At 42.7% G+C, this 17,567-nt stretch overlaps 1 protein-coding gene across 6 annotated transcripts; it reads left to right on the forward strand.

Moving 5' to 3' along the window:
• Positions 1–554: 554 nt before the first annotated feature.
• RGN (regucalcin) lies at positions 555–17,423 on the forward strand. Of its 6 annotated transcripts, none has more exons than XM_061409882.1 (7): positions 555–691; positions 2,549–2,726; positions 5,664–5,846; positions 13,655–13,870; positions 15,448–15,579; positions 15,937–16,091; positions 17,004–17,423. In XM_061409882.1, exons 2-7 carry the CDS (start codon positions 2,558–2,560, stop codon positions 17,052–17,054), a joined length of 906 nt encoding a protein of 301 aa, XP_061265866.1. In that variant the 5' UTR covers positions 555–691; positions 2,549–2,557; the 3' UTR covers positions 17,055–17,423. The 6 variants fall into 6 exon arrangements, with proteins under 6 accessions (XP_061265866.1, XP_061265867.1, XP_061265870.1 ...); XM_061409883.1 differs by having other exon boundaries at positions 556–691; positions 2,546–2,726; XM_061409886.1 differs by lacking the exon at positions 555–691 and adding an exon at positions 1,011–1,244 and having other exon boundaries at positions 2,546–2,726.
• Positions 17,424–17,567: the final 144 nt, after the last annotated feature.

A 17,567-nucleotide genomic window follows, 5' to 3' on the forward strand; every position in this document is an offset into this window, starting at 1 on the left:
CTCCAGGCAAGAATACTGGAGTGGATTGCCATTTCCTTCTCCAGGGGATCTTCCCAACCCAGGGATGGAACCCAGGTCTCTTTAACCTCTGAGCTACTATTGTCTCTTACCCCATTCCCCTTCCCTCTCCTCACTGATAACCACTAGCTTGTTCTCTGTATCTGAGTCTGCTTATTTTTGTTACTAGTTTGTTGTATTTTTTTAGATTCCATCTATAAATGAGATCCCACAGTATCTGTCTTTCTCTGTCTGGCTTATTTCACTTCACATCAACTAAAGCCTCTCCTCTTCCCCAACCAAAAAAAAAAAAAACCGTTTTTGCAAGAGTTGGCCTCCAGCCTGCCGACTCTTCTCCACTAGGAAAACTGAAGATTTGTTTAACCGCTTTGAACTTTCCTTTTGAACCTGTTTGTGTTTAATCAGACCCTCGACCCAATCTCTCATCGAGGCATTTCAATAACTTTTTTTCAGTTAAGTCAGAGATAACCTCTAGCTATCCGTCCAAACTCCAAAGCTTGGGTTCACTGGGCCCCAAGCCTTTGCCCCACCTCCCTGCCCCCGGCGGCTCTGCCAGATTCTTGCAGCCGAAGAGTAGAGGACGGCGTGGAGGGAGCCGATCCCCACCCCCAACCGCAGCCCCGGCCAGGCGACTGTCCACCTGACCTCCAGCCTCCTGCTAGTCATCAGCCTGGTGAGTTCCCCGGGTCGGGCCGGCCTCCCGGTCCCCTCCCTGGAGCGGTACCATCTGGCAACAGCCGCCCCCACCCACAAACCCGCGCGGCCGGGAGAAGACCGATCGCGGGGGAAGAAGACCCCCGCGCCCCTTGCGCACCCCACGGGGCCGACGGGGGCTGGGGACTAGGCAGGCGCAACCTTCAGCGTTCCCGCGGTCACGCGAGGCCGCAGCCGCGCCGCCAGCGGGTGCGCGGGGGCGAGGCCCCCTCGCCCGCACAGATGGCCTCGCGCAGCGCGGCCATATGACGTCGTGTCCCCGCTGGGCGGGCCACCCATTCACGGCCATGGCCTCCTCTCACACCCTGCTCTCCGAAGCCTGAGCGGAAAGGGGTCATTGGCATCACCCAGCTTGCGCCACGGAGCATGGGGCTGAAAGTTGCGATTGCAAAAGTCCCGCGTCTGATCTTGGGCCTTATCTCAAATTGATAGCCTTTGGAACCTCTGCCAATTTTGAACAACCAGTGAGATGCTACGGTGCTGGCAGGCCGTATGTGAGAACGATTTGAGCTGTATGTTTCTTTAAAAAAAAAAAAAAAACTGTTTATAGATGGAAATATTAAACCGAAGATTACTTTTCTTTTTTTTTCCCTGTCATTAATTTGCCCATCTGTGTGTGGAACCACTGACTTCAAATCAGATAGCTGTCAGGAAAAAGGATAAAGATGCAGGCAATTTTGATTATCATTAGGACAGAGTTTGGGAAAGAGAGAAGGCTCTGGAAAGTTGTCTTTCCTCTCCCACATGAGTTGCTTAAGTAAGGATTTTTTTCTTTTCCAATAATTTTTCTTTTTCTTCTACCAGTTCACCAGTCACAGCCTCTGGCCTAAAAGTCCCAGCATAGAATGTTCCTGCCTGTGGAGTTCAAGAATCCTTGCCAAACTGGCAGGGTGCCTTCCTAGATAGCAAGGAATAGCTAAGGGCCTGTCATTTCCTACAAGGGTATCCCAGAGAGGTTCTTTTCTCCCCCTTTTCCGGTGTCTGAATTTGAAAATGAATGTTATAGAGAAAAGACTGGTGGTTACCAAGGGGGACGGTTTGGAGGAGGGATGAAGTGGGACATTGGAGTTAGCAGATGTAAGTTTTTATATATAGAATAGATAGACAAGGCCCTACTGTACAGCACAGAGAACTGTATTCAATATCCTAAGATTAACCATAATGGAAAATAATATATTAAAAAAAGAATGTACATATATATGTATAACAATCACTTTTTTGTACAGCAGTAATTAACACAACATCGTAAGTCAACTGTATTTCAATTTTAAAAAAAGAAAATGGATGTTAGTTCTAATTTAGTGTATTTAGTGCATTTCTAAAAATGCAGAGAAGGAAGATTGGCCTTTGGGCAGTGAGAGAAGGCAATCAACACCATGGGCGGATCTGAAGGGCAGAGAAGAAGGTGACCTTCAGACGCCCAATGAGGGAACTGTCCGCCCCCTGACCAGCCTTGGGGGCTTGGGTGCTGGCATAAAAGCAGCCTTGCCTAGTCCAACTAGCCAGCTCTCTCTGGGGGTCAGCTAGAGCCAAGGTGTGGATGTTGGAGTGTTGTTTTTGTTCTCTTTTTTACAGAAACTTTGAAAAAAAACACTGGTAAGTTGATTGAAGATGTCTTGTGTTATGGCTTCTTTTTTCTTTTTTATGCATTTCCTCCTGCCACATTGCATATTTTATTCTTACCTGGAGAAAGTGTGTCCAGCCTTTCCAGTTCCGATTTTAAAAGCAGCCTCTACTGGGATCTTACCAGGGTCTTAAGTCAGGTGTTTTGCTGAATTTGCTCTGTGTGATAACATATCTCTGTTGCCTTCAGTAGGTCTCCCCCATGACAATGTCTTCCATTAAGATTGAGTGTGTTTTGCGGGAGAACTGCCACTGTGGTGAGTCTCCAGTGTGGGAGGAGGCGTCCAACTCTCTGCTCTTCGTAGATATTCCTGCCAAAAAGGTTTGCCGGTGGGATTCTCTCAGCAAGCAAGTGCAGCGAGTGACCGTGGGTAAGGATGAAGGATGGGCCTGGATCTGCCCAGACAGCAGATCTTCCCTGGGGAGGGGCGGTCACTTAGTGTGTTTTTCCTCTGGGACTTGATTGTTAAAGCTTATGCTTGAAAACTATTGTATTATCACCCTTTCTGGATCCCCCACTTTGACCCAAGAGTAAAATCTGGATAGTCGATACTTTCTTCTTCCCCTGTGGGTGCTGTGCCACATTCCCGGTCTTGTTTGGGATGGTGAGTCACAGTCCAAGAAAGTAGGCTCTTTCCTTAATACCTTCAAACACCAGCATTGAAAGTTGGAGACCCGGTTTGTGGCACAGCAAAGGTTATCTACCTTGGGTCAGTCCAAAGCTTTAGTTTGCAAACAAATAAACAACAGATATATCCTCTCTTTGAATGTGCAAAGAAGAGCTTTTGGACTTAGCATAAACGGGGACTTTCTGTTCGTTTTTGGTTTTTTTTTAAGGTTTTATTTTTATTTTTTTAATTTAAATTTATTTATTTTAATTAGAGGCTAATTACTTGACAATATTGTATTGGTTTTGCCATATATCAACACGAATCTGCCACAGCTGTACATGTGTTCCCAATCCTGAACCCCCCTCCCACCTCCCTCCCCATCTGTTCCTTGTTCTAAATGGGATTCACAAGAGAGTTTCAAGTGCCTGTTAATGGCCCTGTGATTTCCCAAGGAGGGGTTTATCACCTTCTATGGCCCAAGGGTATGGGCTTCAGAAGTAATAAGTTTCTTTTCCTTATTGTGCTGGTGGGAAAGAGATACCAGGGTCCTGTGACCTTAGGACACTCTCTCAATTCAAAACTGGGGACTTTTTTCCTTTTTAATGAGAGGGAACAGCTTTTAATACACTCAGGGACATGACTGTGGCTAAAGGCAAAAATGACTATGACCTGCTATGATCAGAGTCGGGGGAGGGACCCACGACCTTCTCTAGTCTCCCTTACTTAGGGTGCACATATTAAGGATTTATGTGAATTGTGAAAGTCACTCAGTCGTGTCCGACTCTTTGCAACCCCATGGACTATACAGTCCATGGAATTTTCCAGGCCAGAATATTGGAGAGGGTAGCCTTTCCCTTCTCCAGGGGATCTTCCCAACCCAGGGATCGAAGCCAGGTCTCCTGCATTGCAGGTGGATTCTTTACCAGCTGAGCCACAAGTGAAGCCCAAGAATCCTGAAGTGGGTAGGCTATCCCTTCTCCAGCGGATCTTCCCAACCCAGGAATTGAACAGAGTCTCCTGCATTGCAGGCGGATTCTTTACCAACTGAGCTATCAGGGAAGCCCAGGGATATATTCCTACCCCTAATCTGCAAAACAAAGACAAAAACTCAAACCCTCCGAAGGGCTTAAACGCTAACCGGGTAGCTCAACTGATAAAGAATCCACCCTCAATGCGGGAGACCCCGGTTTGATTCCTGGGTTGGGACTGAGCAGACTGAGCGACTAAGCACAGAATACAGCACAGGCCACAGGTTGGGATCCCTGATGAGGATGTGACGCTCCTAATAGTGTCCTGCACATTCCCTGAGAGTCTTCCCAGGTGGAATGTGTGTGCGAGTGCTCAGTCGTGCCCAACTCTTGGTGACCCCATGGACTGTAGCCTGCCAGGTTCCTCTGTCCATGGGATTCTCCAGGCAAGAATACTGGAGTGACTTGCCATTACCTCCGCCAACATCCCTATGTTGGATCTTCCCAACATAGTGATCGAACCCGAGTCTCTTGCATCTCCTGCATTAGCAGGCAGATTCTTTACCACTAGCGCCACCAGGTGGTAAAGAATCCGCTAGCACCACCAGATGGTAAAGCATCCGCTAGCGCCACCTGGTGGTAAAGAATCCACCTGCCAATGCAGAAGATGTTAAGAGACGCAGGTTCGATCCCTGAGTTGGGAAGATCCCCTGGCAGAGGAAATGGCAAACCAGTCCAGTATTCTTTCCTGGAGAATCCCGTGGGCAGAGGAGCCTGGCGGGCTACAGTCCATGGAGTCACAAAGAGTCGGACATGACTGAGCAGGCACACACACATTTCCTGGGACAATTCACGGCTGGAATCCACTTCTTTGCAGGGCTTTTAGCTAAGAGCCTTTCCCAAACACCCAGCTGCTCCCAAGCACCGTCTTGTACAGAATAGCTGCTTGCAAAATGTTTTCACCGTAAATTCTGTCATTTTGTTTCCCTTGAGCACACCACAGTAATCAATCTATCCACTTAAAAAAAAAAAAAAAAAGTTTCCATGGAAAAATGTTAAACCCAGGAAACCTAAAATTTAAATATACAAAATAGAGTACTATAAGGACAATGTGAGTTTTAAATCACTGCATCTACATTTCTTTTTTTTTTTTTTTCACTATGCTTAACTACCAAAAAGGATTTGAAAAGAAAATTTCAGTTAAAAGTATACAAAATATGTCCCTTAAAAAAAGATAAGTCCTAATTAAAAAGAAAAACAAGACAAGCCCTTTTTTGGAGAGAGAGATGGTGCAAAACCCTGTTGCTAGAACAAAACACAATTTTTGTCTCTGAATTTCCTGAAGATCAGGCAAATTGAGTATCACTTCTGTATCAACTGTCCTGGTACACACACACACACACACACACATCACACATCCTTAGGAACCTCTCCTCTGAACTTGCTTTGGTGCCTGCCCCAGTGTATGGTGACTGCTGTGGTTTGACTTCTCTGCTTCACCCACTAGGCTGGAAGCTGGATTTCATCCATCTTTCCATCCCTGCTGCGCAGAACAGCACACAGAGTTCATGCTCAACGAATATACTCGGTTATGTAGCCTTCACTGTTCAACAGAAAGGAGGGAGCACTCCTATTGTCAAAGAGCTGCACACACCTAGAGATGCGGGGTAGTGTGATGGCTGCAGTGTGACTGCTGGCTACCTTCTGACTGCTGCTTTTGCCTCTGCAGATGCCCCTGTCAGCTCTGTGGCCCTTCGCCAGTCAGGAGACTATGTTGCCACAGTTGGAACAAAGTTCTGTGCTTTGAACTGGGAAGATCAGTCAGCAGTTGTCTTGGCCACAGTAGATAAAGAGAAGAAAAACAATCGATTCAATGACGGGAAGGTGGATCCCGCTGGGAGATACTTTGCCGGTATGGTTTATTTTTAGCACCTACTTACTGAGATTTGGAGCTTCCCAGGTGGCTTAGTGGTAAAGAATCCCCCTGCCAAAGCAGGAGATACAAGAGATTGAGGGTTCGATCCCTGGGTTGAGAAGATCTGGAGGAGGGCATGGCAACCCACTCCAGTATTCTTGCCTGGGAAATCCCATGGACAAAAGGGACTGGAGGGTTACAGTCCATGGGGTAGCAGAGTCAGACATGACTGAGTGACTTTAAAAAAAACAGAAGAATATGACTTATAAAAGTCTCACAGCTGCAGTGGTAAAAGAAGTATCCATAATGGGTCTTGGGTTCTTCTTTTCTTATTACTTAAGTCACTTGTATCCAAAAAAAAAAAAAATCCCATGAGAAAAACTTCATAGATATTTCTTTCAATTGCTGTCTGAGGCAACCTAAATTTGTATGGTATTTTGTAGTTTAAATAAGTTTTAAGACAAGGTTATTGCCTGGAAAATCTCATGGACGGAGGAGCCTGGTGGGCTGCTGTGGATGGGGTCGCACAGAGTCGGACACGACTGAGCGACTTCACTTTCACTTTTCACTCTCATGCATTGGAGAAGGAAATGGCAACCCACTCCAGTGTTCTTGCCTGGAGAATCCCAGGGACGGGAGCCTGGTGTGCTGCCATCTATGGGGTCGCACAGAGTTGGACACAACTGAAGCAACTTAGCAGCAGCAGCAGCAGCAGCAAACTGTGATTGCTGTTTAAATTGGAAATAATTTCAAATTTACGGGAAAAAAAAGTAAGAACAACACAAACAACACCCATATAGCCTTTACCTGCTGCTGCTGCTGCTAAGTCACTTCAGTCGTGTCCAACTCTGTGGGACCCCATAGACGGCAGCCCACCAGGCTCCCCTGTCCCTGGGATTCTCAAGGCAAGAACACTGGAGTGGGTTGCCATTACCTTCTCCAATGCATGAAAGTGAAAAGTGAAAGTGAAGTTGCTCAGTCGTATCTGACTCGTAGCAACCCCATGGACTGCAGCCTACCAGGCTCCTCTGTCCATGGGATTTTCCAGGCAAGAGTATTGGAGTGGGGTGCCATTGCCTTCTCTGATAGCCCTTACCTAGACTCACCTATTAACAGCATTTTGTTCTGTCTGTTCTTAGTACATATAAACATTTTTCTCCAGGATCATTTGAAAGTAAGTTGTATATATCATGTATCTTTACTTCTAAAATATTTCCCTGTGAATTTCCCAAGAAAAAAATGACATATTCTTATATAACCACAGTACAGTAATCAATTCAAAGAAGTTTAACATTATACAACAATTTTATCTGATGCACTGCCTACATTCCAGTTCTATCAATTCACCAAATTCACCAGCCTTTTTACATATATATTATTTATGTATAATATAGTTTATTATTAAATATATAATATATTGTGTAAAATGTATGGTATATTTATATATATTAAAATATATAATTATATAATATAGTATTTATGTAGTTTATATAAACATTTTATATAAAAATGTTTTTAAGAGTAGTATTTTTCCTTCTAGTACAGAATCCAGTCTAGGATTATGTACTGCATTTAGTTGTCATTTCTCTTTCATCTTTTTTCATCTAGAACAGAACATAGCCTTTCTTTTTTTAAGGACATTGCCATTTTTGAAGACTACAGTCCTACCCAACTCTCCTCTTTCTTTTATAGAACATTCCTCATGTTGTTGCATTTGTCTAATGCTTCCTTGTGATTAGATTGATGCTATATATACATTCATGGCTGGAATCACTGCATAGTTCTGTCCTTCTCAGGGTTCCCATCTGGGTAACATCTGCCCCCCATCAGTGATATTAGTTTTGATCACCCAGTTGAGGTCTTAGATTTCTCTACTGCATAGTTACTATTTTTAATTGAGATTTATAAGCAGCTTGTAGGGTTTGTTAGTGATATATTACCGTGTAACAAATTACCCTGAAATTTAGTCATTAAAATAACAAACATCTATTATCTTCTGAAGGTCAAAAACCTGAGTCTGGCTTAGCTGGATGGTTCAAGGCTATGTCATGAAATTGCAGTCAAGTTGTTGTTTGGGTCTGTAGCTTTGGAGGAGGCTAGAGTCTCTAAAGGGGTCTGGAGGATCTGCTTCAAAGCTCACTCACATGGCAGTTGGCAAGAGGTTTCAATTTCTTACTACATGGGCCTCTCCATAAGATTGCTCAGGACCTGGCTTCCCTAGATCTGGTGATGAGAGGGAGGGAGGGAGAGAGAAAAAGAGGGAAAACACCCAAGATGGAAGCTACAGTCCTATTATAAGCAATCTCAGAAATAACATAGCATCACTTCTGCCAGGTGCTATTGGCCACATAATTATGGAGGGGACTAGACAAGGGTGTGAATAATGGGAGTCAGGGATCATTCAGGGCCATCCTAGAGACTGGCTACAACATGAGGAGACATTTTAAGTCCAAGCAAATATCCTGGTCCTCATCAAAATTTCTCCCTTAGGTTTTACATTACTTGATGATTTGTGCTTGAAGCCATCTTTAAGAAGATGGCTGCAGAATGACTTATACACAGCTTAAAATGAATTTTAAGTCTGTGTTGAAGTTAATAATGCATTTCATATTTAGTTCTCATTTTCATCCCAACATAACAACCCTATAGTTAACCAAGTGTTAGATGCTCAGTTGTGTCAGACTCCTTGCAAACCCCTGAACTGTAGCCCACCAGGCTCCTCCATCCATGGGATTCTCCAGGAAAGAATACTAGAGTGGGTAGCTATTTCCTCTTCCAGGAGATCTTCCCAACCCAGGGATTGAACCCAGGTCTCCTGCATTGCAGGCAGATTCTTTATGTCTAAGTTACTAGGGAAGCCCAATAATTAGCCAAAATTGATTCTAAATGCCTGCTGTTTCCACTCCCCACTCAGCCCCTCACATCATCAGCCATGCTGTCTGGCTTCATTCACTTTCAACATTGAAGGGAGGTAAGATCTGAGCAGGTGGTGTGAATAGTTTCCCATCTACCTGGACTTTATACAACCACAGATTTAGTCCAAGACAGGTTGAAAGATTAAAGCTGATAGTCCATTGGAAGCCCTTCAGCCAGTACTGTGGGATGAAGAAATATGATCAGATACCCTGCCTCCTGTTGAAATTGATTTTCTCTCTCCCTCTTAGCTATAAGTGTACAGCTCTGTGGCATTTGGTGAGACAAAATTATAATGTCCTCAGAGGCCTGATTTCTTAGCCTGGAGTCCCCAGTCCCCAGTCCTTAACCTTTGCCTTCTGGAGACCACATAAAGTTGTAGGCATCAGTGTGAGTATACACACTGGTCATGTGCATCTGTCAATAGCATCGAAGACCTTTTTTCTACAGAGAGTTCATAGCTTTCGGCAGGTGTTGAGAGCTGTCCCTGGTCCAGAAAAGGGTGAGGTCATCTGATAATCTGGATGGGGTCTCTTAGTGGTGGGTAGTACCCTGAAGGTGTCCCAACACCCATGTTCTCACCTGTCGGGTCTCACTACTAGACAGTGATGCATAACCCAGGGCTCCAGGTTGTTGTTTCCCACTAAAGAAGAGCCCTTTCCAAGCAGTGGGGGATCCCCTTTCATGTTACAGACATCTCTTTCTGTGAGGCAGGTAGTGGGAGAAAGAGATGAGTTGGGGAGGGAGCGCAGTTGAATAGTAACGAAACAAGCCCAATTGTCTTATAGCAAGAAAATAGGGAGGAAGGATTTACCCTGTCCAGCTTCCTATTCAGGCTTCCCAGTTTCAGTCCATTTTGCTCTAAGTCACTCTTCTTTCAGATGGAGTATGTCACAATAAATGAGCTTTCCAGTTTCTACATTATGTGAAATTCTACTCTGTCCCCGGAGATCACACTCAAATCTAAGTGAATTGTCCATGGGCACTTGAGTTAATGGAGTGTTCTCTATAAATGTCACTTAGGTCCAGTTGGATGATGGTGTTCAGTTCTTCTATTTCTTTGCTGATTTTCTATCTACATGGATTTATTATTGAGAAAGGGATGCCAACATCTCCAGCCAGATTTACGGATTTGTTTCTCCCTTCAGTTCTGTCTTTTCCTTTGTATATTTTAAAGCTCTGTTGTTAAGCGCATGAACATTTAGGATTATTATGTCGGCTTAGTAAAGTGACCATTTTCACAATATATAGTACTCCTATTTATCCCTGGTAACTTCCTTTGCTCTAAGTATATCTTATCTGATATTAACATAGCCTCTGCAGTTTTTTAAGTTAATATTTGCATAGTATATATCTTGGGCTTCCCAAGTGACACTAGTGGTAAAGAACCTGCCTGCCGATGCTGGAGATGCAAGAGACGCAGGTTCAATCCCTGGGTGAGGAAATCACCTGGAGTTGGAAATGGCAACCCACTCCAGTATTCGTGCTTGGAGAATCCCATGGACAGAGGAGCCTGGCAGGCTACAGTCCACGGGGTCACAAAAGAGTCAGACACAGCTGAGCGACTAAGTACACAAGCACACACTTTGACTTAGAGCTACCATTTTGTTATTTTCTCTTCTTTCCTGCTGTATTTTTTTGTTATTCTGTTTCCCTTTTCCTGCCTTCTTTTGGGTTATTTGAGTATTTTATAGAATTCAATTTATTTATTATGATTTTCATCATATCTTTCCGTGTAATTTTTTAAGGGCTCCTGAAAGGGTTGCAAATATATAGTTAATTTTTCAGTCTATCTAGAACCAATATTTTACCACTTCAGTTGATAATCACCCACTTATGTTATAGTTGTCTTTATATACATAGATTAAAAATCCCATCAGAAAAATGTAATTTTTGCTTTCTATTATATTTACTCATACATTTACTATTTCTTTTTTTTAATTTAAATTTACTTATTTTAATTGGAGGCTAATTACTTTACAATATTGTATTGGTTCTGCCACACATCAGCATGAATCCACCACGGGCATACATGTGTTCCCCATCCTGAACCCCCCTCCCACCTCCCTCCCCATACCATCCCTCTGGGTCATTCCAGTGCACCAGCCCCAAGGATCCTGTATCAAACCTGGACTGGCGATTCGTTTCTTATATGATATTATACATGTTTCAATGCCATTCCCCCAAATCATCCCACCCTCTCCCTTTCCCACATAGTCCAAAAGACTGTTCTATACATCTGTGTCTCTTTAGCTGTCTTGCATACAGGGTTATCACTACCATCTTTCTAAATTCCATATATATGCATTAGTATACTGTATTGGTGTTTTTCTTTCTGGCTTACTTCACTCTGTATAATAGGCTCCAGTTTCATCCACCTCATTAGAACTGATTCAAATGTATTCTTTTTAATGGCTGAGTAGTACTCCATTGTGTATATGTACCACAGCTTTCTTATCCATTCATCTTCTGATGGACATCTAGGTTGCTTCCATGTCCTGGCTATTATAAACAATGCTGCGATGAACATTGGGGTACACGTGTCTCACATTTACTATTTCTATAGCTCTTTCTTCATTCCTGATATTCCTTTTGGTTTTTTTTTTTCAATATTTCCTTTCTATCTGAAGAACTTCCTTTAGCAATTCTTTTAGAACAAGTCTGCTGGCTATGAATTCTCTTAGTTTTACTTCACATGAGAATGTCTTTATTTCTCCTCTATTCTTCAAGGGTATTTTCACTTAATATAGAATCCTACCTAGGTTGACAAATTAAATATGTATCACTTCCTTCTGACCTCCAGTTTCTCATGAAAAATCAACAGTCATTGAAATCATCATTCTCCTATATGTAGTATGTCATTTTTCTTTTATTAATCTTAAGGATTTCTATTTAACCTAAGTTTTTGGAAATTTGATTACGATGTGTCTAAGTATAGGTTCCTTTGGACTGATCCTGTTGAGGTTTACTCAGCTTCTCAAAGGGCTTCCTAGGTTGGCGCAAGTGGTAAAAAACCCTCCTGCCAATGCAGGAGACTTAAGAGACTCGAGTTCAATCCCTAGGTCCGGAAGATCCCTTGGAGGCAGTTCATAGTTCAGTCACTCAGTTGTGTCCAACTCTTTGCAACCCCATGGACTGCAGCATTCCAGGCTTCCCTGTCCTTCATCATCTCCCGGAACTTGCTCAAACTCATGTCCATTGAGTCAGTCATGCCATCCAACCATCTCATCCTCTGTAATCTCCTTCTCCTCCTGCCCTCAATCTTTCCCAGCATCAGGGTCTTTTCCAATGAATCAATTCTTCACATCAGGTGGCCAAAGTATTGGAGTTTCAGCTTCAGCATCAGTCCTTCCAATGAATATTCAGGACTGATATCCTTTAGGATGGACTGGTTTGATCTCCCTACAGTCCAAGGGACTCTCAAGAGTCTACTCCAACACCACAATTCAAAAGCATCAGTTCCTTGGAGGAGGAAATCAATCAAACCCCTTGGAGGAAGGCATGGCAACCCATTCTGTTATTCTTGCCTGGAGAATCCCACGGACAGAGGAGCCGGGCGGGCTACAGTCCATAGGGTTGCAATGAGTTGGACACAACTGAAGTGACTGAGCACACATGCACCCACCAGTTCCAACCTGCTTTCTATTAGGTGGCATTAAGTGTGCCACTCAGTGGTCACTCTGAGAATTAGAAAGAAGAGTTCTATCCATTAGCTCCATTCTCCAAGTCTTTTAGTATGCTAATTAGAATCAGATCCATGCATGGACAAGCAGATCACAAACAACTTTATGAGACTGCATTCCTGAGCATCATCCCTCTTCACTAGCTTCTAGTACTTTCCAGCTTCCTGGAGCTCTCCTTTTCATTCCTCCAGCCAGAAACCACCCACTTCTATGATTATTCTGCCTCCAGGGCCAAGTGGCAGGCAGAGAGAGAGAGAGAGAACATGAAAGCAACAGCATTTGAGCTGCCCTTTTGTCCCTGAAGCTTCACTAAATGGAGAGGAACGGCACCTTTGATTCCTGTAGTTTCCTGTTGCTGACGGCTCTCTCCCTTTGCTGCTCTAGCTGCAAAATTGCCTGGGGGCTGGTGCATGAGAAAATGGAAAAAAGGGAGTGGAATATAAGCGGGGGTTTTCTTCCACTCTCTCTCTCTCTCTGAGCCACAGGAGTGTTTTCTGCTCCTTGTGCCAGATTTGGAGGTTTCTCTTGGACCTCATTCTGCCTGCACCACAGCGCTCACTTCCACGTTTCAGACTGGGTTGAGTTCAGGCCAGGACATGTGCTGTGCTGTGTTTAGTCCCTCACTGGAGGATAAAATGGAGAACTTGAAAACTCACTGCTGGTTAGGTGATACTTCAAATTCTCTGTTCTTCTCTGAGCTGACTTACATCACAGAGTTCTCAAAAAACTACGCTGTGTATTTTGTCCAGGTCTTAGAGTTTGCTTAGGTGGTTCAGACAGTAAAGAGTCTGTCGGCAACACAGAAGACCCAGGTTTGACCCTGGGTTGGGAAGATCCCCTAGAGGAGGAAATGGCAACCCACTCCAGTATTCTTGCCTGGAAAATCCCATGGATGGAGGAGCCTGGTGGGCTACAGTCCATGGGTTCGCAAAGAGTCGGACATGACTGAGCAACTAATACTAGAGTTTGCTCAGTGGGAGAAAATGTGTTGATGCAGATGTCTTGAACTAAAACCTCTCCAGGTAGTTTTAATTAGCATGGCAAGCAAGGTAGTTGCCATTAAAAAAAAAAAAAAAAGCATAGGACCCAGATTGGGACTGTATCATCATTTCCTTGATTTCATCATGGGGAAGGAGCCCTGGTGAGAGATGACACTGTGCACAGGCAGGATGCTGTGTGGCTGAGCTCCATGCTCTTTGGATTTTGTAGGTACCATGGCTGAGGAAACAGCTCCGGCAGTTTTGGAGCGCCGCCAAGGGTCCCTGTACTCCCTCTTTCCTGACCACCATGTGGAAAAGTACTTTGACCAGGTGGACATCTCCAATGGTTTGGATTGGTCTATGGACCACAAAATCTTCTATTACATAGATAGCCTGTCCTACTCCGTGGATGCCTTTGACTATGACCTGCAGACGGGAAAGATCTGTATGTGCCTTTTCATTATTTTTCGTGGTATCTTTTTCACGTGCTTATGACTAGTCAGCTGTTGCTCCCTTAATCCATTTGAAAAGGTCCTTATTTTTCAAAGAACTGCCCAATGTTATAATTCCAATATTGTAATGATTACACAGACTTGACTATGCTGCCAGTCAAGCCATGGCTGTCAGCAGGAGACCTGGGTTCAATCCCTGGGTCTCAGCCATGGCTCTCATGGCTTTAGCTCTCAACTAAGTATGGCCACAATTGTCATAAGATGGCTAGGTCCTCAATCTTTTTTCTTGCAACCATCACTAGAAAGAGGCTCACTGTAAAATGGATCCTGTTCTGCCGGCCAGTGTTTAAAGTCAAATAATATACAGCCGAATGGGACAAAAAACAGGAAATTAGAGTTTGGGGTTGATATTTCTTATTTGTACTTTAGTTAACTAAAGGAAAATACTCAAAGACAAATTAACAACCATTCAAAATGGAAAAATTAAAAAGGTAGTTACAGATTGTTCAACTCTACCACTGGGCTCTAAATGAGCCATAGTTGGAAGCTGGGAGGGAAGGAATTATTGGGAGGAATTTAAAAGGGCATGCTTGAAACTTTCATGAAAGGTGCCAGACCACAAGAGCAAAACCAATCATAAAAATGACTTGAAAAATATCCTAAGAGTCTCATGCAGATTTAAGCAGAAAATTTCCAGCATAGGTGTTTTGCTTTGAAATATGTAGTGCCCTATTTCATGACTGTTTTTACTCATTTTACTTACACATGGTTTCAACATTCCTTCCATTATACCTCAATCTGATTACTGTAATGACTTGGATTGTATAGTGTAAAGTTCCTATGAATTTTGATGTTTGTTTTATTTTGTATATTATGATTTTCTTTAAGGCCAGCCAGCTGGTTTCAAAATACCCCCTTTTTTCAGAAACAAGCCCTTCTAATATTTAGTTTCAATAAGGTGATTTTGGAGCATTTAATTGGGCAGAAACAGAGCCTACACGTCTTGCCAGTTTTTGTGCATGAACTATTTGCAAATCGGACCCAGGCCCTCGGCAGTGAGAGCATGGAGTCCTAACCACTGGACAGCCAGGGAATTCCACAAAACAGGCAATTTTGGAAGTAAAACGGCAAAGGTTTAACCATAGACTGAAGTGTATCTGAGGTGGGCAGGCAGGGCTTCAGTTCAGGTAAGCCTCAAAAAGGTCTTTTGGTATTTTATTAAGAATTCTGCTTTCCTTTTTCTCTCCTCCTCTGAAAGCTTAAGAGAGCTGTGTCTGTATGCAGACTGAAGGGAGCAAATCCACCTCAAATCCTGCAGTGAAAAATCCTTCGTTGAGGGATGCCCACTCATGTTTCTAAACTTTTTTAGAGTTAGGAATCCTCATGAATCATCCTGCCTGTGGCACCCACTTGTCAGACCCTGGATAAGCGGAAGTAATCAGTATTTATAATCAACTTGATTGCTCATTGTTTGATGCTCACTAGTGAGTGACCTGTGGTTTTGGGGGGTGTGTGTGTATGTGTGAGTGTGGTTTGGTGTTGTTTTTGTTTGTTTTCTTTTTTACCATAGCCAACCGCAGAAGTGTTTACAAGCTGGAGAAGGAAGAACAAATCCCAGATGGAATGTGTATTGATGTTGAGGGGAAGCTCTGGGTGGCCTGTTACAATGGAGGAAGAGTGATCCGTTTGGATCCTGAGACAGGTAGGCCCACAGCAAAATGATAAATTCCCACAATGTCTAGAAAACACCGGACACTAGGGGCCAGAGAAGCTTCCTTACTAATGAAGTTATAGAGAAATATATTCAAAGGTCTCAGTTGGATGATTTTGTAAATAAAGGCCAAAGATAAAGCCCAAAATGTTATGGTCAGAACTCCTTTATCTGTAGAGGTATATCTTTTTTCTCAAAAGAAATTGTCAAGGAAGGTAGGTGAAACTCCTGGGAGAATTGACCTTCAAATCTTCTTTGACCTTTCTTATTGCTCCACAAGGGGTCCCAAAAGGTTATGTAGTTGGAGATTTGCTAGAGCTAGACTGAATGAAATATTTGGTGATCTAGGGAAAAGACTCCAAACTGTGAAGTTGCCTGTTGATAAAACAACCTCATGCTGCTTCGGAGGGAAGGATTACTCTGAAATGTACGTGACCTGTGCCCGGGATGGGTTGGACTCCAAGGGTCTTCTGCAGCAACCTGAGGCTGGTGGAATTTTCAAGGTGATCTGGCTATCTCTTATATTTTGAGGGTGAGGTGGGAGATTTTCAGTTAGGTAACTCAGTGATTAGTGCTTTTTCGTACTTTCCAAACACAATTCTACTTGGCATTTTAAGCTCATCATGCTAGATTTAAAAACATTTTATTTAGATTTTCTAGACTTTAAGTTAGGCTTTCCTGGTGGCTCAGTGGTAAAGAATCTGCCTGAAATGCAAGAGACATGGGTTCAAGATCCCTGTTAGATCCCTGAGTTGGAAAGATCCCCTGGAGAAGGAAATGGCAACCTATTCCAGTATTCTTGCCTAGGAAATCCCATGGACAGAGGAGTCTGGCGGGCTACAGTCCATGGGGTCAACAGAATTGGACACAACTTAGAGACTAAACCACCGCCACCACAGACCTTAAGTTATCTGAAGTCCAGGACAATGTGTTTAGCTTACTTTGGACAGTACTTTAAAATATTTTTTGCTTCAGTAGTGTTTGTCTAAATTCTATAAATCAGTAGAATAAGCTTAGAAAATCAGTGTTTAAAACACACTGATAAGATTAGTTGATTGCTTTGATGTTACAAGAATATTTTCAGGTTCTTAACTTTTTGGCAGTGAAATAAACACTGGTAAAAATTATAGACCTCTTGAGTTGAAAAGGAATGTAGAAATCCCTTGCTAAACAGATGGGAAGAAGATAGTAATAATTCAGTTTTCAATCCTAGTTGTAAATGGTTGCTAGTTGAATTATTATCATGTGAATAATTGATTGGACCATAAATACCTAATCAAATAATTCTTTTTTATTATAGGAAATAAAACAAGGATAATAGTTGGCTAAATATACTATTGTGAATCATAAAAATGCTTTTGGAGAATACTTGTGAATTACATTGTATCAGAGTTTCTCTCTTCTTTTTTTAACAGATAACTGGCCTAGGAGTCAAAGGAATTCCTCCCTATCCTTACACAGGATGAGTGACATCCTCTTCCTAGTGGAGGAAATGTAGAAGACAATTAGAAAATTCTGGAGCTAAAATTTCCATCTAGTTACCAAAAACATGAAGCAATGACATTAACAGGATTAAATTTTTATTTACAATTTTTAAAAGGTAGAGCATTTCTAACAAGGGGTGACAGGTGGTCTTGATAACCTACTATAAGGCCTTCTGCAAAGGTACTATAGAAATATAGGGGTGTTTAACTATCAACGAAGCTTCTTGATTCTTTGTAAATTGCTGGTGGAGTTGGGGGAGGGAGAAGAAACTGTATCTGTTATTTACTCTGCATTCCATACTTACTATACCTAAAGCTTCAAAACACTAATAAATAGTAGTCTGGCAATGACTTATTGTGATTATGTTCCTTTTTATTTTCATCATAATCATATAAAAAATGCTGCAGAAAAATGTTTTAAATGCTGCAAAGCCAGCCTATCTTCATATTACTCTTCCTATATGTTATTTTACAAACTAAAACATTGCTAGAAGA

This window comes from Bos javanicus, chromosome X (assembly GCF_032452875.1).
Source record: "Bos javanicus breed banteng chromosome X, ARS-OSU_banteng_1.0, whole genome shotgun sequence".
NCBI classification, from domain to species: Eukaryota; Metazoa; Chordata; class Mammalia; order Artiodactyla; family Bovidae; genus Bos; species Bos javanicus.